The following is a 27900-nucleotide window of genomic DNA, read 5'->3' as shown; positions in this document are numbered from 1 at the left end:
TCAGCGCAAACACTCGCATGATTCCCTGAAATAAAAAAATATATATTCTTAAATATCTAGACTCATTTACGACGGCGTTTTAGGGCCAGACTGAGTTTTTTAAAGACTTCGAGAATACAGTCGTAATATTACAAGAATAAAGTCGTAATTTTAAGCCTTCCAGAATAATTGATCATCCCAAATTATAAACTCGTAATACTACAATAAAGTCGTAATTTTACGAGAAAAACTCGCAATCGTGAGAGAAAAAAAAAAAAGCTTGATTCCGGAAACGAAACATTGACAGCACACAAAACAGCCTCCGTGACAATTCTTTGCAGTTTTTCCTCTCATAAAATGACGTCTCTACGTCTCGTAATATTACGAGTTTTTTCTCGTAAAATTACTATTCTCGATTAAAAAAAAAAAAAAACGATGTGGCCCTTAAACGCTGTCGTAGGGGAAGAGATTTTATCTTCAAATTAGATTTCAAGTTTGAGTAAGTCCTTATGGAATGTGAAAGAACATTGCTGCTGACTTCATAACAGTTCCCACAGTTTAAAACGACAGACTTAGACTTTCTTATGCCAGTCTTAATGAAATTTCAGACCAACATTGTAATAATCCTGTAGCGCTGCTTTCCTACAAGAGATTTTCCTGTTCTATTGCTTTTGGTAGCATTAGGAGCTGCTTTCACTGAATTATAAACAGATGTTGCAGACTATTTTGATAGGTTTAACTGCAATGACAGAAGAATACATGGAAAATAATTGGGGGAGATAATGGTCTAGTGGTTCAAATCCAGCAACATGTCCAGAACTGACTGAACTCCTAGAGCTGAGAGTTAGCCTTGGCCCTGAGGTTGATGTGACAAGAAACAGCAACTCCATTTAAAACTACATCAAAAGGGCACCCTCACTCCCCTTCCCCAGAGACATGAAAAGTTTTTTTTTTTTTTGGATGACATTACCTCAGTTTCCACTGGGTATTTTTGGTGACAAGCTGTAGACATATTAGCTTGCTAAGGGGGCATATAAGATGTTTGAAGTGAAATGTCACATTGATAGTTATAACCCAGTCCAAGTTTTAGGACAAATACCTTTAATTGCTGGTTTGCAATGAGCAAACTTGGATTTGTTTTTTATAATTGTGATATAACCAGAATATTCATTAACAACTCAAAAGATGTCTTTTAAAAAATGGCATCTTTATTCGTGTGACAATGTGACATCTACAACATGAGCTTAGCAAATTGCAAAATAGATCATTTTAAAGAACTCAAACCACCCATAAAATGACCAATTTCCAGCTACACGTTTTATGTCAGATGTATTTAATAACTACAACAAAAATTCTTACAAATCACACTATGGTGTTACTGAGCATCCCAAATTAAAAACACCCCAAGCCATTTTTAGAATTTCTTATATCCCCCCCCAAAAAGAAAGCCATTAAATGTTCAATGATAAAAGAAAAGTACGGTAGCTTACATTTTGCATGTTACACACAGTGGTAATGGGGTGCAAGGCCAAAAGCCGTAATACAGACAACAGAAAGCACACTGTACGTGGTGTCTTACAGAGGACACGTTCACCTACAAATCACAACAAAGAAAGTCAAGAGACTTAAGAATGCTGTTTTAGAAAAAAAAAAAGTGTCAGATAAGCAATGGACTACACTTAAATGCAGAGCATAAAACATTTTTCTTTTATTCACAGGAATGTTGGACATTTCATTAAAAAAAATAAAATAAAAACACCCATAATCCAGAATGCTCAGAAGAGTGGAGAGGACAATCTGGATGTGCTTCACCAAGAGTCCTGGGCCTACAGGAGTTGACCAGAGTACTGCTTCACACTGAAATGTATAGAGTGGAAAAACAAAATACACAAAACTTAAAAAGACCACTCACAAGTCAATGACAAAGGTCCTGAACTGTAGGAGGACATGTCTCAGGGGTTAAGGTGGCAGAGGAGGAAGGATACAATGCAAATCGACACCGACAGGAAAGACAGAGGAGGGCACGAGAGGAATCTGATTGAAGGAGAGATCCTAGTGGCCAAATAGGCGCAACACGCTGAGGGTGGACAGGAACGAAAAGGAAAGCTTGGTTAGTTAAGACAGATCTACTTTTGCATTAGCAAAGCTTGGACAGCATCAATAGGGAAGTTGTACACACATATGTGCCTACTGGTTGCCAAGGGAGACAGAAGAGGAGGAGCCTGTGCTATTTGGTAGACTGTGATTTGTTGTCACATGATCTAACTAAAAACAACAAAATCACTAGTCTTCCACACAGCAGCAGGCAGGGAAAGAATCAATCCACTCCCTGCTTCACAGTGAAACAGCTAGGATGGCAGACTTTTTTCCCCTCCCCATTTTCTCAACCATCATATTAAAATGGTAGAATCACTTTACATGTCACTCACACTGACCATTTCAACAAATCAATTTCAAACATGTTACATGATAAATACGCATTCACAGCCATTTCATGTAAGAGGAATGATTAAACTAGTTGCAGGTTGCAAAGGGGGTGGGGGGTGGAGGCAAGGGAAACAGGTTAGTGAAGAGAAAGTCAGAAAAAGAAAGGCATAACCTACAAATAACTATGTTAAATTCATTAATGAAGCAATGCCATGAAAATCACTTACACCCATAATCTACAAGTGTTGTTCAGAGTTAAGCATGTTATACTTTCAACATGTGAGAAATCTGGAATTCGGTATGAACCAAACGTTATCTAATTCACAGGAGCAGCACTTGATCAGATCAATGATTAAACAAATCAAGGCTGTTTCATAAATCAAAGGATTTTGACATGTAATAAGACAAAGGTCAATGAGCTACACTCAGACAGGTTCAGTACTTGCCTATTCTGTAGAAGGTACTGGGCGTTTTGGATCTGATCCTGAGTGCCGGTTATGGTGATGATACGGTCATCAGAACCTTCGAGAGGCTCATCAATTTTGATGGATGCTCCTGACTCGTGGCGGATCTGTTTGATCCTCTGGCCTCCCTTGCCAATGATAGACCCAGCGAGCTGTTAAGAGTGCACAGAATAGAAAAATAAACTTGTTCTAGGCATGCCTAAGAGTAGGAAAATGAAAACTTATAAAACAAAAAGTAGAAAAAATAAAGTAAAGCAGGCCAACTGTCAAATACAGTCAAGAATAATATTCATTTTTGGTAGGTAGAATAAATACAATGATAAATGCAGTTTGTGAACTTGATTGCTCCTGAATATACAGCACTTGGAAAATTGATTTATGATTATAGAGTCAAGGTTTTTCTCCCACAGATCAAATCCAAATGCTGCATACACAAAGAGCTCTGCAGTTCTTGCTTCAAATGAGCCATTCAAAGAAACCTGAAGCTCTACGGAAATCTAACGTGATTTCTCACAAGTAATGTCCATGTCGGTGCAGACCTAACATACAGTTCTGTGCACTCTGTGATGTTATATCCAGGTCTCACATGTGCAGTCATTACAACAGAACCAGAATGGTCTGTTCCAGGCAAGCTTTTCTGGTTTGACAACACTGTCACTTGTGACTTTATAGTGTGGTGTGTATCCAGCACCAAATCAGTGCAGCAGTTAAAAGTGGCCAGTTATTTTGACACGTGAACAAGGAAAACCTAGCCAAAAATAAATGTATAATTTGGGATCATGTATACTTCTATATGAACACTGTGCAGAAGCGGGGGTCAACCGATTATTGGCCTGGTCGAATATAGGTGCAGACATTCAAAATGTTATGATTATCTGTTTTTTAAAACCCGACAAAAATTTCATTTTAAAATGTGCTACTTTGGCTATGATACAGGTGCAGTCACTGCAGCCTTTCTTCAGAAATATTAACTCAAAGCGTACCAACCACATTTGTGAGCCACCCTCTCCGTGTTCAGTCCACCCGAGGGATCTGTGCATTTGCGTTTACAGCTACAGGCAAAGATAATTACAAATGCTGCTGTTTAATATGAGTGTACCATGTCGCAGATGAGATGTTTGCCAAACTACTACACACGGACTACAATGATTTTAAACCCTGTACAGTGGTTACAGTGGATGTTTATGAGATGATGAAATTTGCGCAAAATCAAACAAGCCGAATATTGACAAAAAAATATAGAGGGTATGCACTGACGTCATCAAACTGCCTTGAGAATGTATACCTTCATGCTGGGTGGTAAATGGCTGGAAAAAAAAAAAGCAATCGTTTACAGCAGCCGAACTTTCCAAAATTCCGCAAATTAATAGCAAAATCCTTTTTTGTGGCAAAGTCAGGAAAGGACAGTTATATGACGAACAGTGTGTGGACTTGCCTTCAGGACCCGTATCAGAGTTGTCCCCAGAAATTTTTAGTATAGTGGTTCTGTTGGCTATTATCACTCGAGGTGGCGTGCGTTTTCACTTTCTCGTGTCATCCATGTATTTACAATTACATTATGTACTTACATTGAACTTACTAAATATCAATCAATTGACGAACGTTGATGAATAAATTGTCAAATCAAAATCGCGAGATAATGCCAAAGTATAATAGCGCTGTGATGACCGTATAACAGCATGGCACCCTTACTCCATTGTCTAGGCAGAACTCCGCATATTTTTTGTGGATGTTTTTGGAGATGATGGCATGCGAATATGTCCCTGATATTCAGTACCCAGACATCTACAACTATTCCATCAGGAATACAAATACTTTGTTGCAGGGTCTGTGAACAAGATCATCATAAGATGCGTCTGAGATGATCACATGAAAGGTGAATTGCTTTGTGCACCATTTTGTTTTTGTTTTTTTGAATGGTGGCAAGGAAAAAAATCACCTGTATCCACAGTGCGCAGGTTAGATTATGTTGTTCCTCCTGCTTAATGAGACACGCAGTTAAAAATATATGTTAAATACTTCTCATACCAAAGTAACTTGCTTTAATGATTGCCACTGTTTTGTCACAAATGTAGAAGTTTGTGCGTTTACTGACATTAATTTGCAAAACGCTGGTTCGGCTTTACGGGCGTCAATTGAACAGCTTCACAGAGTTCCGACAGGCTGAAAACAGTCTAAAACTGTTTGATTCATGGTGTTTTTTTTCCCCGTTTTGAGTCTAAAATTGTTTGATTCGTGTTCTCACAATGTGGATTGTCCCCATCCACCTCCACCTTTTGAGAGCTGACAACGTAATTTATGGACAAGCGAACACAACTGCTGTCACGTTGTTTACCATCCAGCATGCTGGTATACTCCTGGCTTTTGGGTTTGACTACATCACATGCATACCTTCTGTAGAAGGTGATCTGGAATGAATGTGAACATGGGGAGGGGGACGACGACACACTCACCCAAAACACTTAAGGAACTGCAGACACAGTAACATCATCCAGTGTGAATGACAAAAGAGACGTGATCCAATTCAAAACAGTCTATTGATAAAAGGTTTACAAAATACCACACCTGAGGTAGCCTTACAAGATTAAAGCATCTGTATCTAAGTTTTGAAGATGGGGCCCTATGCCATGTCCATCAACAGACCCCATTCCGTTTGTCATTTTCACTTATGATGCCCTGAATGACGCCATCTTGTCTGGCAGACTGCTGTAGATAAAAGCCGAAGCGGGAAAGTTCAAAATGTCTTATAAAAATGCCCCCAGATGAAGCTACATTTGCTCCCCACACTAAGAAGGTGATTAATGGCATCGATCCTTACGAAGTAGAAGCTGGTGACTGGAGATCAGCGGTAACTTACACTGACATTATATTATTTTTTTTTTCCTCTTTTCCCCCTCCACCCACCTGCTAATCACAGGTACGAAGTTTATATAGATATATAAAAAAAAAAAAAAAAACACATCACAATCAGGGTCCTCAAACGCAATGGTAAACGGTAGATCAAACGGCTAAACTTAACCATTTTTAGGGCTTGCAATCGTCATCTTTCTTTCATCATTTCATAATTAGCAGCTGAAAATACATACCCAAAATGAAATACTCAAGAGCACACTTTGTAATGCTGCTTGCTTGGGTCAGAGTTGAAATTTGCTCTGTTGATCAGAGCTAACCGCAGCCTGCATTGTTCGCTTAAAAGCTCCTTGGTCTTTTCTCCTTGATGTGCAATGAATCTCGGGATGTCAAAATGTTTGACCTATTGTCTGCATTGTCACAGTTTGTACACCTGAACTCTAAGCATGAAGTCATCACTGTCTCACTTCAGCACTAACTGGAGCTTTGCCACCAACTGGTGCTTGCTCTTTGTTCATATTTTCTGGAGACGATATGGTGACATGCTAGGAATCGTGGTTAAAGATGCCCGGGAATGGAAACTGGTCTATATTAATGTGCTTGTAACCTTTTAAACATTCATTCTGACCCATGCATAACATGAAACATAAAATAAATCATACATATTTAACTTAAACTGGTACAAATTCTGGCCCTTACTATAGATTAAAAATAAATAAATAATAAAAAAATAATCATTTTTTTTATATATAGCGCCAAATCACAACAAACAGTTGCCCCAAGGCGCTTTATATTGTAAGGCAAGGCCATACAATAATTATGTAAAACCCCAACGGTCAAAACGACCCCCTGTGAGCAAGCACTTGGCTACAGTGGGAAGGAAAAACTCCCTTTTAACAGGAAGAAACCTCCAGCAGAACCAGGCTCAGGGAGGGGCAGTCTTCTGCTGGGACTGGTTGGGGCTGAGGGAGAGAACCAGGAAAAAGATATGCTGTGGAGGGGAGCAGAGATCGATCACTAGTGATTAAATGCAGAGTGGTGCATACAGAGCAAAAAGAGAAAGAAACAGTGCATCTGGGAACCCCAGCAGTCTACCGTCTATAGCAGCATAACTAAGGGAGGGTTCAGGGTCACCTGATCCAGCCTAAAGTATAAGCTTTAGCAAAAAGGAAAGTTTTAAGCCTAATCTTAAAAGTAGAGAGGGTGTCTGCTCCCTGATCTGAATTGGAGCTGGTTCCCACAGGAGAGGAGCCTGAAAGCTGAAGGCTCATACTCACATTCTACTCTATACAACCCTAGGAACTACAAGTAAGCCTGCAGTCTGAGAGCGAAGCGCTCTATTGGGGTGATATGGTACTACGAGGTCCCTAAGATAAGATGGGACCTGATTATTCAAACCCTTATAAGTTAAGAAGAAGAATTTTAATTCTATTCTAGAATTAACAGGAAGCCAATGAAGAGAGGCCAATATGGTGAGATATGCTCTCTCTGCTAGTCCCCCTGTTAGTACTCTAGCTGCCGCCTTTTGAATTAACTGAAGGCTTTTTTAGGAACTTTTTAGGACAACCGGATAATAATGAATTACAATAGTCCAGCCTAGAGGAAAAAATGCATGAATTAGTTTTTCAGCATCACACTCAGACAAGACTTTCTAATTTTAAGAGATATTGCGTACAATGCAAAAAAGCAGTCCTACATATTTGTTTAATATGCGTTTTGAATGACGATCCTGATCAAAAATTATTCCAAGATTTCTCACAGTATTACTAGAGGTCAGGGTAATGCCATCCAGAGTAAGGATCTGGTTTAGACACCATGTTTCTAAGATTTGTGGGGCCAAGTACAATAACTTCAGTTTATCTGAGTTTAAAAGCAGGAAATTAGAGGTCATCCATGTCTTTATGTCTGTAAGACAATCCTGCAGTTTAGCAATTGGCTGTGGTCCTCTGGCTTCATGGATAGATAAAGCTGGGTATCATCTGCGTAACAATGAAAATTTAAGCAATACCGTCTAATAATACTGCCTAAGGGAAGCATGTATAAAGTGAATAAAATTGGTCCTAGCACAGAACCTTGTGGAACTCAATTAACTTTAGTCTGTGAAGAAGATTCCCCATTTACATGAACAAATTGTAATCTATTAGACAAATATGATTCAAACCACTGCAGCGCAGTGCCTTTAATACCTATGGTATGCTCTAATCTCTGTAATAAAATTTTAATGGTCAACAGTATCAAAAGCAGCACTGAGGTCTAACAGAACAAGCACAGAGATGAGTCCACTGTCTGAGGCCATAAGAAGATCATTTGTAACCTTCACTAATGCAGTTTCTGTACTATGATGAATTCTAAAACCTGACTGAAACTCTTCAAATAGACCATTCCTCTGCAGATGATCAGTTAGCTGTTTTACAACTACCCTTTCAAGAATTTTTGAGAGAAAAGGAAGGTTGGCCTATAATTAGCTAAGATAGCTGGGTCAATGGCTTTTTAAGTAATGGTTTAATTACTGCCACCTTAAAAGCCTGTGGTACATAGCCAACTAATAAAGATAGATTGATCATATTTAAGATCGAAGCATTAAATAATGGTAGGGCTTCCTTGAGCAGCCTGGTAGGAATGGGGTCTAATAGACATGTTGATGGTTTGGATGAAGTAACTAATGAAAATAACTCAGGCAGAACAATCTGAGAGAAAGTCTAACCAAATACCGGCATCACTGAAAGGAGCCAAAGATAACGATACGTCTTTGGGATGGTTATGAGTAATTTTTTCTCTAATAGTTAAAATTTTATTAGCAAAGAAAGTCATGAAGTCATTACTAGTTAAAGTTAAAGGAATACTCAGCTCAATAGAGCTCTGACTCTTTGTCAGCCTGGCTACAGTGCTGAAAAGAAACCTGGGGTTCTTATTTTCTTCAATTAGTGATGAGTAGTAAGATGTCCTAGCTTTACGGAGGGCTTTTTTTTAATAGAGCAACAGACTCTTTTTCCAGGCTAAGTGAAGATCTTCTAAATTAGTGAGACGCCATTTCCTCTCCAACTTACGGGTTATCTGCTTTAAGCTGCGAGTTTGTGAGTTATACCACGGAGTCAGACACTTCTGATTTAAAGCTCTCTTTTTCAGAGGAGCTACAGCATCCAAAGTTGTCTTCAAAGAGGATGTAAAACTATTGACGAGATACGCTATCTCACTTACAGAGTTTAGGTAGCTACTCTGCACTGTGTTGGTATATGACATTAGAGAACATAACGAAGGAATCATATCCTTAAACCTAGTTACAGCGCTTTCTGAAAGACTTCTAGTGTAATGAAACTTATTCCCCACTGCTGGGTAGTCCATCAGAGTAAATGTAAATGTATTAAGAAATGATCAGACAGAAGGGAGTTTTCAGGGAATACTGTTAAGTCTTCAATTTCCATACCATAAGTCAGAACAAGATCTAAGATATGATTAAAGTGGTGGGTGGACTCATTTACATTTTGAGCAAAGCCAATTGAGTCTAATAATAGATTAAATGCAGTGTTGAGGCTGTCATTCTCAGCATCTGTGTGGATGTTAAAATCGCCCACTATAATTATCTTATCTGAGCTAAGCACTAAGTCAGACAAAAGGTCTGAAAATTCACAGAGAAACTCACAGTAACGACCAGGTGGACGATAAATAATAACAAATAAAACTGGTTTTTGGGACTTCCAATTTGGATGGACAAGACTAAGAGTCAAGCTTTCAAATGAATTAAAGCTCTGTCTGGGTTTTTGATTAATTAATAAGCTGGAATGGAAGATTGCTCCTAATCCTCTGCCTCGGCCCGTGCTACGAGCATTCTGGCAGTTAGTGTGACTCGGGGGAGTTGACTCATTTAAACTAATTCATCCTGCTGTAACCAGGTTTCTGTAAGGCAGAATAAATCAATATGTTGATCAATTATTATATCATTTACTAACAGGGACTTAGAAGAGAGAGACCTAATGTTTAATAGACCACATTAACTGTTTTAGTCTGTGGTGCAGTTGAAGGTGCTATATTATTTTTTCTTTTTGAATTTTTATGCTTAAATAGATTTTTGCTGGTTATTGGTGGTCTGGGAGCAGGCACCGTCTCTACGGGGATGGGGTAATGAGGGGATGGCAGGGGGGAGAGAAGCTGCAGAGAGGTGTGTAAGACTACAACTCTGCTTCCTGGTCCCAAACCTGGATAGTCACGGTTTGGAGGATTTAAGAAAATTGGCCAGATTTCTAGAAATGAGAGCTGCTCCATCCAAAGTGGGATGGATGCCGTCTCTCCTAACAAGACCAGGTTTTCCCCAGAAGCTTTGCCAATTATCTATGAAGCCCACCTCATTTTTTTGGACACCACTCAGACAGCCAGCAATTCAAGGAGAACATGCGGCTAAACATGTCACTCCCGGTCCGATTGGGGAGGGGCCCAGAGAAAACTACAGAGTCCGACATTGTTTTTGCAACGTTACACACCGATTCAATGTTAATTTTAGTGACCTCCGATTGGCGTAACCGGGTGTCATTACTGCCGACGTGAATTACAATTTTACCAAATTTACGCTTAGCCTTAGCCAGCAGTTTCAAATTTCCTTCAATGTCGCCTGCTCTGGCCCCCGGAAGACAACTGACTAGGGTTGCTGGTGTCGCTAACTTCACATTTCTCAAAACAGAGTCACCAATAACCAGAGTTTGATCCTCGGCGGGTGCGTCGTCGAGTGAGGAAAAACGGTTAGAAATGTGAACGGGTTGGCGGTGTACACGGGGCTTCTGTTTAGGGCTACGCTTCCTCCTCACAGTCACCCAGTCGGCCTGCTTTCCCAGCTGCTCGGGATCTGCCAGAGGGAAACTAACGGCGGCTAAGCTACCTTGGTCCGCACCGACTACAGGGGCCTGGCTAGCTGTAGAATTTTCCACGGTGCGGAGCCGAGTCTCCAATTCGCCCAGCCTGGCCTCCAAAGCTACGAATAAGCTACACTTATTACAAGTACCATTACTGCTAAAGGAGGCTGAGGAATAACTAAACATTATGTATAACATATTAACGTTATGGTGAAAGGTTCTGTGAATTAATCATATGTTGTAACTTTCAAGAAAGTTTTGTCTTATTCTAAATTTCTATGCCTTTTTGACACTCTTGTACTGTAAGCAAATATCGGTGATTAGTCTTCTACATCAATAACCTGTATCTGTCCTGAAAAAGCCATAAGCATATTGTGATATACATACATAAACAATAAATTGTGTATCTCTACTTCAATTATATCAGGTGTTATTAACCCCCAAAACATCAATCAGTTGCACATCATGAATTATCCACAAAATGTCAATTGCAAAACCTGAATACTGAAAAATATCTCCCAAGATGTGAACGCAAGTCTCACAAAACGTGAATATCATTCATGATACATATGTTTTTTCAGTTTAAGCAGTTTATGGATTTCAGTTTATAGATTAATTACTGCAGGAAATCTTGACCACAAACCCTATCACCACACACACACACACACAAATAAATAAATAAATAAAAATAATTTGGTGGGGATCACTACAGCCTGAGGAGGTGATCCGAGCGGGCTTCTGGTGTCCATCGCCCAGACCCGCTGGGTGTGTCCCGCTCCGGGGACAGTGTCAGGTTGGGAGTTTGACTGGGACAGTCCACCTGTCAAACTCAGAGGACAGAAACCTCCCCCTCCGGTAAACAACTCAATCTTAACAGAACGTTTTAGAAAAACAAACACTAGTTTCTAACCTCAGGAAGGTAGACAACGAGCTACAACCTTACTTTTATCCATATGAGCTTTCCCCTGAGCTGGAAAAATAACACTGATCTGTAGGAGCAGACGGCAGAGAAACAGAAGCGTAGGGACCATCTACAAAATGCAAACGGGACACACCCAGTGAGACGGGGTGCTTGACAGCAGAAGCAAAAGCTCACCTGGATCACCTCCCCACCTCACTGGCTGTAGAGTGCATGCCCCCGGTAAAAAAAAATAAAGTAATTTTTGTGGTGATAGGGTTTGCAATGAAGTTTTCCTGCAGTAATTGATCCGTAAACTGAAATCCATAAACTACTTAAACTGAAAACACACGCACACACACCACGTTTTGCAATTAACGATTTGTGGTTAATTCACGATTTGCAACTGATTCATGTTTCGGGGGTTAACAGGTGTTTCAATTACATAAGACCTGCCTACACTTGTGGTAGAACCAAAGGGACATGGACACACACAATTAATCACTTTGTCTATTACCAACATGACATGCAAGATAGAAATGTCCAAGCTGTGAGGAACTACAAACCAAATGAACACAAATTTGACTCTGGTGACAATGTTATTTATGTTTCATATCAATTTAGCTCATCTTCCATTTGCGGTACTGTGGTTTCATTTACTTACATCTTTTGGGATCGTCACTTGTGTTGTGATGACAGGACCACCTAGATCACTGTAAGAGCCACGGCCACCTGGTGAGAAGGTGCAGGCAGAGTTGAAAAAGAGGGAAAAGAATGCAAAACAGAGAAACATGACGAAATGTCTTGTGAACATGAAGGGGGGCACAGAAACCATCTTGCATCCAATGATTCAGGACTACTGCAAGTATGGTGTCTGAGGAAAATGTGTCAACTAATTTTTGTAAATCACACTGACCACAAATTGTAGACACTTACTTGACTGGTAGCTGTCCCAGGATGAACTGTTGTCTGAAGAAGTAAAGAAGAAGGGACACTGAACACATCAATTCAATATTTGTTTACAAATTTTCAAGCTTCTTTCAAGATATAATTTCTAACACATTTGATCTTCTGAAGACAGCAACTGCAAAACTAGCAGAAACATTAGAACCATTTGATGCAAACAGACCTTTTCCCTTAAACAGCATTTTGTCACAGTACGTCTTTACGGCAGTAATTCAATAAACTGAATCGGAATATCACAGGCTTATTTGCTAAAGTACATTTTACCATTTTAGACAATAATGAAAAGAGTTCTATGAACTCTGATACACAGAAAGCTGTATAAAAATGTTGAAACTGAAAGCCATTTAATGCTACACAAAAGACAATCATTGGCACTTACCATAACCACCTCCACTCTGTAAGGCGAGGGGGAAGAGAGAACACAAAGCCTGTTACGCTACAAACAATGCAGAAATTTCTTTTATTTTTTGTTAAACATATTTCAAAAGTAGCAAGCATGAATGTAAAGATAATGCAACAGCCTCATCCATGGATTATATCATCTAAAGCCACCCAGATTTCATCCATAAACTAGACTCCTCCTCTTTCCCTCTCTCCATCCCCCCTTCCTGTCTCTCCTTGCATCTCCATCAGCCCCTATTTTCACCTGCTGCCGTCACCAGGGCAACAGGCAATTCACAAAGCTGTTGCTCAGCAACGGCAGGCAGTATCCTGCCAACTCTCAGGAAGGGGGAGACAGAGAGAGACAGAGAGCTTCCAGTCTGTCAACAAAGCATTTTTATTGCATAGCAACCAAACACGGTCATTCCCACCCTCACCACCCCAAAACAGTCTGTCTCTCTACAGGAAAAACAAGTTAGTCATAAAAATGTACAAAGCAAGAGGGCAATTAGCCTATCATTATGAGGTGGTGGTTATAATGGTAGGGTGATTTACAACACTGCAAATCTTCTTTGGGTATATGACCTGGCCTAAGATGAATTGTTACCATTGTACTCATCGCAGCACAACTGACAATTGGTGTACATTTTCTAGTGCTTGGATAAAATTATATAGTAGTGTGAAGATGCATGACACCAAGTGAGACGTTGGGGGGGGGGGGGGGGGGGGGGGGCAAGGGGTCACTAACCATGTTATCACTATAGCGATCCAGTCTGCTTCTTCTTTCACTGGTGATGAAAGCGTGCAAGAGAGACAGCAAGAAAGAGATGGGGTGTGGGTGGAGGAATGGAAAGAAATAGAAAATGCGTGACAACATCCCAAATAAATTTTCTAGTCTAGGTCAAATTGCACACACGCTGAGCAAGATAAACACATTTCCTCTCAGCCATCTTCCAACGCAGTAACAGGAACAGCTCCGACAGTGTTATGGTGAGAGGAGTGACAGGTGGTGGCAACGATGATCAGAGGCAAATATTGCTGATTTTCTACCCCACAACCCAAGCTTAAATGAAGGCAGACAGGCACATGTGCGCATACACACGCACACAAAACTGCATTCAGTGATGCCATATACTAAGGATAGAACATAGAAGGATGCATGCCATTTTCAAAAATGAACTGTGGTCATTTGTTCTTCAGTAATAGACATTTTATGAGTGGTAGTAACTATTCAAATATTATTCCAATATAAAGAAATTATTTAATTCAGCGTCTCCCCTACAGTACTTCTCAACCAGGTGGATCACGTTAATAATATGGGAGGTAAAAATTCAAACATATTGGGTGCATTTCTGTTACATATGCCACAGGTTTCAAGCTGGGTCAGGAATAAATCATGTTTAAAACAGGACAATGTCTCTGTTTGTGCATGTGTAAGACATAAAATAAAAGCACCTGCTTTTATTTAGTAAGTTCAATGTAAGTACATAATATAATTGTAAATACGTTAAAAATACACGAATGACAAGAAAGTGAAAAGCCTTATTTTCATTGAAGTCCATTTAAAAACCAAAGGACAAAACAGAAGTAGTAGTAGTAGTAATAATAATAATAGTGTATATAACAAGAACCTAAACAATTTCTAAATACATTAAGACAGTAAATTAACAGGACAAAAATGGCATAATTAATAATGCCTTCAATCAGGGACCCAAAAAAAATTGATAGGGACATCTCTAACAATAAGTGATAAAGCCATCTTGGGGTAGCATAGGATTTGGGTCAGAAACTTACTTTGATCTTTCATCTGAGCTCCGGTAGGAGCTATAGTAACGATCATCCATTCTAAAATTAAAATGGAAATGAAATAGAAAGACAGAAAAATAGAAATAAGAACATACACTTGATGAAATGAAGTAAACCAATTTAATCAAAGCTTTAATATCACTGTTTGTTTAGGGGTGCACAGTATGACATGACTATAGGAAGAATACTGGACTGAAGAGAAAGTGCTTTCCATACAAAGACTAAAAAAAGTAAGACTCAAGAAGCTGAGAAGTCCAAGAAATCTAAACTTTAATGGGTGTTTGGAAGTCTCTGGGTGCTGAAAATTTTCAGAATATATAGTGCCAAATCCTATACTACATTATGTGTAAAAATCCCTTACCGTCTGCGTGGGGGTGCCAAGGACATGTTTCCTCCATGGCCACTCCCCCTGCTCACCCTACTTTGAGGGAGTGAAGGAGGTCCTCGGCGAGGACTTATGTCGTAATCTCGACGATGAGGCATGGGCCCACGTCCTCCTCTGCTGGAAGGAATTCTGTCATACCCACGGTCTCCCCGACTAGACCTGCTGCCATGCGGGGAGAACCCACTCATAAGCCTGCGGCCACCCCCTCTGTCCTCAAACATCATTGTGAAGCCACCATATTCATATGTTTCGTCATAGAAGTTAGGGTCATAGGGCTGTGAACGACCCTTTACTGGAGCCTAAAAACAAAAACGATAAATAAACACACCTTTGCAAGTGACCAAGAATTTTTAAGCTTTTTTTTTTTCCCTTCAATAAACGTGAACATGATCAAATTTATAAGGTACAAATTAAATCAGAATTATCCACCTTAAACAATTATCACACTATGTAAAACAAAAAATGTTTCTTACATCAGCGATAAGCTCCAGCATCGTCTTGATACACTCCACCACCCTTTCAGTCTTACCCCCAACCAACACCACCCGGTCAGTTGACTGAGGACAACACTCCTGAAACAGCTTGATGCTGGTTTTGGTATTCTGAAAACACACAGACAAGTAATAATGAACAAGCATGGAAAATGACTACTTCCTTGATACAGCCAATAAAGGTGGAGGGTAGAAGGAATCAGGGTGTTAACCTTAAATTTTGTCAAATCTCAGCCACCCATGTGGCTGAGATTTGACAAAATGCAGTCAGTACAGTGCTGGTCCCAAGCCCGGATAAATGAGTAGGGTTGTGTCAGGAAGGGCATCCAACGTAAAACAAGCCAAAAGCAAAGATGCAGAATACAAATCAAATTTCCATACCGGATCGGTCATGGCCCAGGTTAACAACGACCACCACCAGTGCCCAACAGGGTGTGTGTGGAAATTGGGCTACTGCTGGGTGAAGAAGGAGGAGAATGTGTCCAGAGAAAGCAGAAGAGGAAAACTAGAAGGGTGGAAGCGAGAGTTGAGACTTTGAATGTTGACAGTAAGACTGGTAAAGGGAGAGAGCTGGCTGACATGATGGCGAGGATAAAGGTAGACATATTGTTTGTGCAACAGACCAGATGGAAGGGAAGTAAGGCCAGGAGCACAGGTGGTGGGTTCAAGTTGTATCATGGTGTGGATATGATGAGAAATGGTGTTGTGGTCATTTTAAAGGAAGAGTATGTTGGAGGTTAAGCAGGTGTCTGACAGGGTGATGAGTTTGAAGTTTTGTGGAATTATCTCCATATGGCACAGGTGGGCAATGACGGCCAAGACAGTGCAGGTTTTCCTTCCAACCTTAGCAGATGGGTTTGCCGATGAGCTTATTCCCTGAACATAAACACCTGATTATCAATGAAATCACCTGCTGAGGTGAATGGTAGCAAGAAAAAACCTGAAATGTCTTGGCCCTTCCTGGCACAATTGCCCACCCCAGCCCTATGAAGATAAAACAAATTCTGTTGATACATTCAAGTCTAGACCTAAGCTGCATTTATTCTCCCTTTCGTATGGCTAGCATACTGGCACACCATGGAACTGTGCTTCCTGTCCTTTTAAATGGAATAGTTTGCACATGTGTCATGCTGAGTTATGTTATGGGGCAACATATGTCACACGTCATAGAATCCAATGGACGTTGACCTTATTTGACTGTTACTTTGGAGACCAAGCATTCAACACAGTCAAAACTATTCCATTTATTAATCCTACTAGCACAACCAATAATTTGCACCACTTTTTACCAAAATTGGAGCAACTTTAACTTTTGACTACTGTACAAACTGAAATTGACCTCTGTCACCATTCTTACTGTTTTTACCCCATAACTGCATAACATTCAGTCACAGATAGTCCAAACTATACCCTTTTGGAATCTCTGTGATCAGACAAATAATGCAGTATAGTTTTCAACATGATTGGAGCATTTGCAAATTTTGACCCCTGTGTAATTCTTCAATTGACCCCTACCTGGCTGCCTATTGAAAAAGCTTTTACAAAAGAGTAATGTCTAAGGAGTATTTGCACCAAATTTGGTGCTTGTTGCATCATTTGAAAGATTCCTCTGTAAATATTCTGTTATATGCTTCACTAATCATCAGAGGGAGTTTTCCTTACCACTGTTGCCTGTGTGCTTGCTCTAGTGGTTGGTAAAGGCTCCAGGGGTTGGTAAGGTTATATCTTATGTGTGTGACATGCCTTGAAGCAGCTTGTTGTGATTTGGTACTATATAAATCTATGTTGGAAAATGTAGGGGTGATGATGGATATCATCAGTGCATATGCCCCACAGGTAGGTTGTGAGATAAGAGGAGGAATAAGATTTCTGGAGTGACTTAGATGAGGTGGTGGAGAGTGTGTCCAAGCATGAAAGAGTGGTGATAGGAGTGGACTTTAATGGGCATGTTGGTGAAGGGAACAAAGGTGACGCGTAAGTAATAGGCAGATATGCTATCAAATACAGGAATGTGGAAGGGCAGATGGTAGTTTTTTTTTTTTTGCAAAATCAAGGATGGAAATGGTTGTGGTGAACAACTATTTTAAGAAAAAGGAACACAGGGTGACATAAGAGTGGAGGAAGGTGCACACAGGTGGACTACATTCTTTGTAGGAGATGCAAGCTAAAAGAAATTGTAGACTGTATAGTGGTGGCAGGAGAGTGTAGCTAGACAGCATCGGTGGTGGTTTGTAGGACAAATTTAGAGGTGAAAAAGAACAGTTAGAGCTCAAAGTAAAAGATGGTGGAATCTGAAGGAGGAAGACTGTTGTGTGAAATTCAATGAACGGGTGAAACAGGCACTGGATGGAGGGGAAACAGTTTTGGAAAACTGGAAAAGTATTTCAGATGTGGCCATGTTGACAAACAGTTAAGACGGCACTTTAAGCAATGCAACATGATGGCGTCAAACTCATGAAATGGGCACAGTTTGTTTTTTTTCCCCCTAAGGCGGAGGGGAGTCTCAATTCATAGGGCTAGAGGCATACCCCTTTGCCTTACCCCTTGTTTTAAAGGGGTAGGCATAGCGGTAGGGGTGGGACATGGGTAAGGAGCACAAAAGAGAATTGAGACTGGGCCAAAGTCAGAGATGCGAGATTGAGATGGTTTGGACATGTGCACAGGAAGGACCCAGGGTATATAGAGAGAAAGATGCTGAGGATGGAGGCACTAGGCGGTACGAGGGAGGCGAAAGAGGACATTTATGGATGTACTAAGGGAGGACATGCAGGTGGTTGTGTGACAGAGGAAGATACAAAGGACAGGGTGAGATGGAAACAACTGATCTGCTGTGGCAAAGCCTAATGGGAGCAGCTGAAAGAAGTGTCATTAATGATTCACAGTCATATTACACCCATGTCTTATGTCGCAAAATGCTTAAAAAAATGCCAATAGGAGGTCATAGTCAATTAAAGTATTGACATGTCTGCAATGCACTTCAATAACAAGACTAACATTGGAATAGTCACCACATCTTCAGATTAATCGTTACTCTGATTATGAACTTTTCAGGTTAAGGTAATCAGAAAATGTTTCCATGAAGTGTTTTAGCCAGAATACAGTCTTAACTGTTTTAAGATTATTAAAGTCCATTTCAACATAGGTACTAGGTGTAGTAATTCAATAAGTACTGAACATCAACAAAGAAACAGGCATAGAAATTTAACTCATTTTACATGCATTTTTGTTACAGTCGAAAACCTAACAGTAACTGAAGACATACAAGTACAGATACAACTGGCCTGACTTTGTTTTACCAGTGAACTGATTCCAATCATTGGTTTACACATACTTCTCTGAGTTCCTTGATTTTAGCTCCTTTCACCCCAATAATTGAGCCAGCCAGGCTCTGGTGGATCAGCAGGCGGAGTTCACAATCAAAATCTACACCATTGTACTGTTGGTACTGAAAAGGTAGTACAAAAAAATAATTAAGACTAACAAAATATCACATTAAGAAAACAGAACCACACATATTACAAGTGTAAATCTCATTTGTAGGGCTGGGCGATAAAACAGTCACAATAAATATTATCAGTAATGACAAGCTTTTGACAGTCTTGCTCAATATGACCAGATCAAGGGCATTTTACCACATACCACAAATGGCTTACAACTTCACGTTAATGTCGTTGGTAGTAATAGGCAAAACATGTTACATAAAAATTAGTGATATTACGACAAGATCCATCAGTTGTTGGACAAAGACGTCACTGTATTTCAAAACAGAGTTGAAATAAAGCAATTAAGATGTACAGACTTTCAGATTAAACTTAAATGGTAATAAAAATATTGCATTACCAATGTAACAATTAATGCTGTTAATCCTTCGGTTTTCAGATGTTAAGTGGACACACTAAATATAGATTTTTTTTTAGTGCGAGCCAAATTTCAGATCCCATTCTATAGTGTGCATTTCTATGCGTCTACAAAAAAGCTGCACAGGTTTATCTGGTTTTGCAAGACTACGGCTGTGAAGGCTTGGAGAACGCGGTGGTGGGTTAGCAATCTTAAAGAGACTGCTGTGGACACAGGACTTTGAAGCAGTCAGCACCACTAGCTGTTTGTGATGTATATGCTTACCAGCCTATTGACTGTTTTTGGACAAATGAAAGAATCAAGAAACGCATACATGACAACAGCAATCAGACTTTTAATGACCGCCATGTCAAAATTGTGGAACTTGGAAATATCTGAGCATAGGAAGCAGTGTGAAGCTAGAAACCATTGAAGCTAACATCCAATGACTGTACAGACATTCCTTGATTGTCTAAATGATGTTAAGTCCTGGCTGACCACAAACTTTCTGAATTTGAATGAAAACAAGTATGGAAATTATAATGTTTGGATCTGGCCCATCAGACTTTTCTGCTGTCTTTTTGTGCCCCCTTACACAAAACATCTGATTATCAGTGAAAACCTTGGTTTAATATTTGATGACAAGCTGAAATTTGATTGCCAGGTTAGTTCAGTTGTGAAAAACAGCATTTTTTTCCCCCCATTTGAGGATTTTGTCAAAAATAAAAGGGTACCTGCCATGTAAAGATCTTGAGCCTGTGTAATCCATGCTTTTATTAACACACGACTGGATTACTGTCACTCTCTGTATTTTGGCCTAGACGAGTGACTCCTGCACAGCCTGCAGCGGATGCAAAATGCAGCTACCCATCTCCTTACTGGAAAACACAAGCATGACCACATATCCCTTGTCCTAGCTTCACTACACTGGCTCCTGCCTGTTTTTAGATTTTAAAAATTACTGGTTTTTTAAGCTCCAATGGCCTAGCCCCCAGTACCTGACTGAGCTCCTCCGTGTCTGTGCCCCTACCAGAGCATTGAGACCCATAAATCAATGGCTACTGGTCACCCAAAATGTAAGGTTAAAAACTAAAAGGTGACAGAGCCTTTGTGGCAGCAGCCCCTAGGCTCTGGAACAACCAGTTCTGGCACATTGGCTCTGCGGCATCAATCGACGTTTTTAAATCTTCCCTACAGACACATCTCTTCTCCCTGGTTTTTAATCAAGTTTAATTGGGCTCATGGCAAAATTTTAATTTAATTTGAATTTCATTCTATTTTTCTAGCACTGTTTTAAGTATTTCAGTATTATTTATTACAACTGCTGCATTTGATTATCTTGTTTTTAATGTGTACAGTATGTTGGTCAACCCCGGTTATTATAAATGTGCTCTATAAATAAAGTTTGAGTTGAGAAACACTCTGGGCAACAGAACGATATCCTTCCTGGTTGCTGCGCACCACTCCAGGAGAAGTCAAATGAGTAGGATGTGGTTGCGTTGCAAGGTATGCATTTATTATTTGTTACTTAGTCTGTCCCATCTGGTTTACACTTATTTGATATATTTTTAACGCTGGCTGTGTAAATCACAAAGTTTTACTGACTGTAAAACACAGGAAAGCAAGACAATAATAAAACAGTACACCCCGTTCGGTGGACTGGATGCGCCGACATGCGATAGGGAGAACAGAGTTCAACTGACTTTGATATGAAAATTTTCGATATACAATAAGACAAAGCAGATATAAAATAAATAGCTCAACAGTACTAACCTCTTCCAGAGTTGGGATGATCTTCAGCAGGATATCACCAACTGTCTCAATGTCAGCACTGATGCTTAGGATGCTTTATATGATATCCACCAATGACAATGCAGAGAGCACAGCCATGAAGAGCCACCAAAGAATTGGTGGGTGGATTTGCAAACATAGGCATTCGAAGAGGAAGGGAATAGCATTTCAGATCAGAGAATTCATCACATCCCTTAAACAAAGTCTTAGCAAAATAGAACAATCAAACCCCATTTATTTGACCCCTATCTGGTGACTAACAAAAGCTAACAATAAAGTTCCTATAATTCTGAAACCTGACATATACGATTAATAATAAGTATGACCAATTCTACGAAAAGTTACTTTGCTCAAAGAAAGGAAGAAAAAACAAAACAAAAAGGAACCCAAAGAAAGCGACTGCATTTAGTGACCGCCGAAGGGGAAAGACAGGGAAGGTAAAGTCTGACAAGATCTGGCAGAAATAAGTACCAAGGTTACCAAAGAGCACTCGAAGGTCTAATCGGGTGGATGTATACCACAGTGATTTTGAGTAGGCTCGCCTCCAAATAAGCTGCCCAATACCAATTGACAAGATCAATGAATGCAGAGAAAGAATAATCTTTCAGTTATTTAAATCCTTCTCAAACCATACCATTCTTAAAAATTTGGCTTGAACAAGGAATTGTGAATTGCTTAATTTTACTTTACTCAAGAAAACAAAAAAATGTTGTTTACACCCACCAGGTGACATTTAATAAAAACTAATTTAAACCATTACGACAAATTAGGCACAATGTATACACATGGGACACAAATGGCAGACATCTGAGAAAAAGTAAGTTAAGAGATTATACCATGGAAAAAGCAAGTTTGTCACCACTGGAAACAGATACTTAAAAAGGGAATAGGAAAAGCAACAAACATGAAACCAAGAAATGCAAAGATGAGAGAGACAGATCTTGTATATTCTCCAGGATTCCACATAAGGTGACTATTTGGATGAAGCAGGAAAGAGGAAAGGAAAACTCAAACACTTGAATTCTAGCAGGCCTTTTGCATTTCAAAATGAATAGGAAATCTCAGTCTAGCAATATTATAAGGGCACAAAAGGAAGGAACGGAGCAAGAAGCATGTGAAAATGATGATGAAACTAAGGAAGACAGAACAAAAATCACCAGTATATACACAGAGTGGGGGTGGAGTGGTGAAAATGCAAAAGATCAAGTTAGCTAATCATCTTTGAAAACAGAAAATAAAACAACATATTTCATACATGTCGACTGTAAGAGATCATTGCATAGATTTGAAAACACAGTTGCAAATTGTGGAATAATTTATAACAGCCTAAATTTAAACACTGTCCTGACTTTAAAGTGGCACATAAAAGATGCTCACATGAATTTTACAAGTTCACCAGGCAAATTTGGACATGAGCGCATTTAGGCACTTTGAAGCTAAAGTACTGAGAGAACAGGTATATTAAAAAAAACAGTGACTTGACAGAGGCAGGATGACTATTATTTATCTTCTTGTTTGACCTGTAGTCAGGCAGTGAGAGGGAGGAGCTTAGGGACATACCGCTCAGGCCCACTGCTGTCTGGGACTGACACACTGGCATTGAACTGGGCGTAGCATGGGCAGGGGCCAGGGCCATTCGAGCACACAGATGTCAATCAAGTAAGGCGCCCATTTAGGGACAGGGCACGATTATGGGCAGGGCCAACCAGGGTGTCAGGTGGGCGGGCGCAGGAGGGGCCATCCAGAACATGGGCAACAGAGGAGGAAGTGGGCAAAAAGTTAACAATAAAATAAACAAGGGAGAGGGAAGAGGAATACATTTTAATATACAGGCTCTACACTGGTCAAATGTGATAATTTGATTCTCTCAGAGATTTTGGTTTGTCAAAGAGAGAAGAGGAGAAGGGAGACATTGGAAAATGGATAATGGCATATTAAGAATATGAGTACTTCAAATGTGGGGATATAGACCAGAGACAATGAAAGAGGTGAACAAATTGAATTGGGCTACAAAAATAAGATAACTGTAAATTAATTGGAAAAATTGGCCAGGTTACTTAAAAACTTGCCAAAAAGTACTGCAACGTTACAGACCTCAATATAGCACCAACATATCCAAATTAACAAGAGGCTGTATTACTATGACAAAATTGTTACAATGCTTGCAAACAAAAATTTGAGGTGGACATTTGTCCCTAAGGCCAAAGCATGACATTCTTCTAAAAAGATTATAACTAAATCAACAGCACTTGTGAGAAGATGTTATTAACATTAATATCAACACGGGCATCAGCCAGTCAAAACCCTAATTAAAAAAAAAAGTTTTCCCTTTGAAAATAATTTTAATACTACACACTCAGGAGGAAGAAAAGGAAAGCAAAACTGAATAAAAAATAAGTTTGAGTGTAAAAAAAAATAAATAAATAACAGATGTACTTACATCTGAACGAAGGGCTTTGATATTTTTGCCACCTTTCCCAATTACTGCTCCTGCATTCTGAGAGTGAAGAATTACAATAATTGAATCCATACTCGTATATTTAAACAAAACCAACCAACCAAACAACACACATTAACTTGACACTAATTACCAGATGTGCTGCAAGACAATAGTAAAATAATTTAAACAGTGACTGAAATATACTCACAAAAGGTTGTAATTTATTTATTCAAAAGGCAATATGATGAAGGCAGTAATAAATAATAAAAAGGTCCTAAATAATGTTTAAAAGGTATAGGAAAACATCTTGCGAAAGGTATGTGCAGAAGACTTAAAACAGTAACCTTGCTCTGCAGGAGAATACGAAGCTCAACCACCTCATCAGAGTTCCTGGAGCGTTTAAATGATTTCTGTTCATCTGCATCTTCAGCTGGGCGCTTACCTGGCATATGGAGATAAAAGCATGCAATGACACGCCTGAATACACAATCTTCTAGTGGAAAAAATATATAAAGTAATTTTTTAAATTACACTGAAACACAAGACTGCTTTTTTGTCTTAAGACAAATCTGCACATCTTTGCTTTTGTGAGGAAAAACATACCAGAAACCATATTGAACAGGAGAATATCTGCACATCTGAAAGACTAGCTGGAAAAATATTTTACAATTATGACTACTGCTACTGGGATCATTGTTATGAAATACCATTTAGTCCTTCATTTTACAATGTCAACATAGTAAGTCTATCACTGAACTAATGCATTTAAACTGCATAACCACCATAAAAATTTAAATATACAAAATCCATTACCATTGCTCTCTGCGTTGCTGAACGAGGCATCTTCCTGCTGTTCAATTTCTGAATCCATGGTCTTCGAAGAGTGTTAGACAAACCGTGTGCACCCAGGTCCTGGGAATGGGCAGCAGCAAGAGTACAAAAGCAGAAACCCGGCCGCTGTGATCTGTAGAAACCTGTAAGCATTGTAAAAAGGAGGAATACACAAACTACTAAAACTGTGGGCAGGTGACCACACAGAAACTCTGCTGTTCAAAACCCGGGAGGAAAAAGGAGAATGCTGTCAGGCAACCAGTACTCAGTGGTATTTATGATTAAAAATAAGGGCGTGTTGATAGGCGGATCTAATGTTTCTTTAAAAAGGCAATGACCAAACGTAAGCTACAATGTGGTATCAGTGAGGTGGGGACATAGACAGCACAATTTATCCCTAAATTTGTTATTTATGTTGGTGTTACAACGGGTGAACGCTTCCGATCAGCTAAATAGGCTGCATGCGCATTGCACATTAATAATAAAAAATACCGCTAGTGTGATTGCATTAAGTGCAGACCACGGCTTTAACTTTTAATGATTTAATGAGATTATGCACCTGATAAAATACTCAGGTTAAATTAACCTAGTCATCCAAAAAAAAAAAAAACAAAAAAAAAAACACGATGAATATAACTGGCAATTATTGAGACTGAGCGCGGCAAACGGTGGACTACAAAAGACAAAACCGAAAGCTACACAACAGAAGCGAACTTAGGTCTATGCTAGTAGCAGGAGCAGCTACTTGGCGCCGAGGAAACGCTTCAGGAACAAACGTTGCTAAAATAGGACATATTTCAATTTGTAATGAAACGTTAGCTAGATACCTATCCTGATATCTTACTAAACAGACACGTGCACAACCTTTGTAGGAGCGTTAACGCATGCTGTTGCCACCTCTGCCGTAAGTACAAAGACCAACCACACCGCCCGAGCTAATGGCTAACAAGTTTCGCCATGTTGTTCACTGAACACAAGGCGAGCTAGCCAAATTAGTTGACTGTTAAACTCGCACCACACATAAAATAAATCATGATTCCACAGCAACAAACATATTTATAGTCATAGTGTGCCTTAAAGCAATGTATTTAGAGTTAAAAAAAAACAAAAACATTACGAGCGCACAAGCGTGAAGCACAGTACTACCTTCGTCCGTCCGACTTCCTTCTGTACCAAACGTGAAAAGACAGAAATGGACACAAAGTGTTTTGATTGGCTAAAGAGAAGCGAAAACCGAACTTGCGACTATTACGATTCGCTAAGCTGGGATCAATCACGAGATTTAAGGCGTTTCCTTAGAAAAAACAAAAAAACAACCCACCACCCCGAAACCGGATGCTGTCGGTCCTTCGAAAGGTAGAAAATGTAAGAGTGGATCTTATTCGCGATGTTTTTCTAATGTGTGCAGCCACCAACATAAGATTTAAGAAGTAGTGTTGTATATAGGCAGCGTTTTTTAGGGAGATATTGCATGAGCATGAAGCTAAATTGGCTTTAATATTAAGTTGGGTTGAATCAAAGCGGTTAACCTCTTTTGGTTGAATCAACTTTGGCGCCCAGGTTGTGGAAAAGTAAAAAACAAACAAAAACACCTCCCCAAAAGATCTGAATGGTTACTAGATTACCTGGCGACATAACAACGTGTAATTTGCATATGATGAGAAGATGAACGGCATATTGTTGTTTTGAAGGTTGGATTATTTTGTTTGCTGGGCTGCATGTTGACGCTGATGACGTGCGCTGCACGGTAAGATATGACATTAATCATAGATTGTAAGGCATTAATGCAGTGTTGCTATTTCAACTCTGGGTGCATCCACAGTTTATTTTATTTATTTTTAAATGGCACTGTACCATAACAGTAAAAGAAAAACACAATAAAGCAACTAGCACGTATTTCTATTGATAATATATCAGTGAGAAGTTACAATAACAAGTGAAAAACAACCATAAATATTTTTAAAAAGATAAATATTACTGAATGTGTGTGTGTGTGTGTGTGTGTGTGTGTGTGTGTATATATATATATATATATATATATATATATATATATATATATATATATATATATATATATATATATATAAATAAAGGAATAGAAGGAGGAAAGACAGAAGAAAATTAAATGAATAAAAATGATTTAACTTGTGTTTTTAATTGGGGTTTGCCCTTTTGAGTTTGAACATGACCTGGTAGTATATTCTGTAATACTATACTAATATAACAGAATGAGGATTTACCATCGCACTTTACAAAAGGTATTTGGAGAGATGTGCTAGTTGCTCAAGTTCCGATTGAATGTCGATTGCATATTGGTTAAAAATAAGCCAAAAATAATTTTGGGGTTTATTATTTGCAATGTTATGAACAAGGTTTAATTTAAGTGGGTTAACACGCAGTTCCACAGGTAACATTCCTGACCAGTTCAAATTGATGCGCGCCAATATGAGTTCTTGGTGGTGCATTTAAAAGAAACAAAATGACATTTTGAGTACACTGTAACTTAGTCTTGTATTTATTGGTTAAACCAGTGTACCATGAAGTGCTACCATAGTCAAAGTGACATTGAATCAAGGCAGATACAAGTATGTTCTTGGTTCTATTATTGACATTCCATGCTTTCCTGTAGAGGAATTTTAACTTAGCATTTGCCTTGGTAATAACACCTATATCCATGTCCTCTCCAGACAGCACCGTTATTTAATCTCTATTTGATTGACATTTCAAAGTATCACCCGCATATTGCACCTGAATGATATTTTGTTTCCGTAAATTATGCTTTGAACCATAAAGAATTGTTTCAGTTTTCCCGACATGAAGAGAAAGCGTATTGTCATTCATCCATTCTCTGACTGACTCAAGGGTCATTCCATGTCAATTCAACAAGGGCCTCACACACTTTGTCTCAGATTTTCTTTAAATTTTAATCAAATATTCCCAGACTATTCAGAACAACAAATCTGGTTTGAGGCCTGTAGGTCAAGTAGTTTCTGAGATATGGCCAATTTAGTGTGCATGGGGTCTGCCGTTTTTTTTTTAGGCAAAAATTATGGCAGTCATTTCTGGAGCCATGTTCAAGGCATCTCAGCAAATACTTGACTTAGAGGCCTGAAATTTTCTGTGGCAGTTGTCATGGACACCCAGACTTGGACTATAGTCAAACAACAGACATTGACACTAAACTGTTAAGTTTATGTATGCTCAAATTATGGAAAATATTACATTGACTATTGCGAACATCCATGTTTGAGACACTGAAGCATACCATTACACTCAAAGAAGCCTTTCCATTTCTTGGCTCCTTAATGCCAGCTATACTGGCTATGAAATATGTAAATTTGGCATATCTGTGGTAAATAGTTATTGTGCGAGAAAACTCTGAAATCTGAAAAAACATGTGGTCAAATTTTATTAGAAGAAAAGCTCATGTGGGCAGTAAATAAAACTCTTCAAACTGATTCCCTTTTCAAGGTATTGATATCTACTTTATGTGTTATAAATATGGCCTTCTTT

At 39.2% G+C, this 27900-nt stretch overlaps 2 protein-coding genes across 2 annotated transcripts in view; one reads left to right on the top strand and one right to left on the bottom strand.

Moving 5' to 3' along the window:
• Nucleotides 1-1663: 1663 nt before the first annotated feature.
• On the bottom strand, nt 1664-24520 carry hnrnpk (heterogeneous nuclear ribonucleoprotein K). The gene is made up of 15 exons (XM_034170447.1): nt 24370-24520; nt 23901-23998; nt 23557-23613; nt 22677-22720; nt 21099-21171; nt 18820-18933; nt 15471-15599; nt 14974-15296; nt 14601-14651; nt 13555-13594; nt 12805-12820; nt 12396-12428; nt 12124-12191; nt 2853-3022; nt 1664-1836 (listed from the first exon to the last, which is right to left on the bottom strand). The coding sequence occupies exons 1-15, from the start codon at nt 24425-24427 to the stop codon at nt 1806-1808; spliced, it is 1305 nt and encodes a 434-aa protein (XP_034026338.1). The 5' UTR covers nt 24428-24520; the 3' UTR covers nt 1664-1805.
• Nucleotides 24521-24529: 9 nt separating this feature from the next.
• The window catches only part of rmi1 (RMI1, RecQ mediated genome instability 1, homolog (S. cerevisiae)), a 47315-nt gene continuing 43944 nt past the window's right edge, over nt 24530-27900 (top strand). Inside the window, exon 1 of the mRNA XM_034170445.1 lies at nt 24530-25291. The gene's annotated coding sequence lies outside the window, so the exon portion shown is untranslated. The remainder of the gene's footprint in view (nt 25292-27900) is intronic.

This window comes from Thalassophryne amazonica, chromosome 5, assembly GCF_902500255.1.
Source record: "Thalassophryne amazonica chromosome 5, fThaAma1.1, whole genome shotgun sequence".
NCBI classification, from domain to species: Eukaryota; Metazoa; Chordata; class Actinopteri; order Batrachoidiformes; family Batrachoididae; genus Thalassophryne; species Thalassophryne amazonica.
This window is presented reverse-complemented; position numbering and strand designations above follow the sequence as displayed.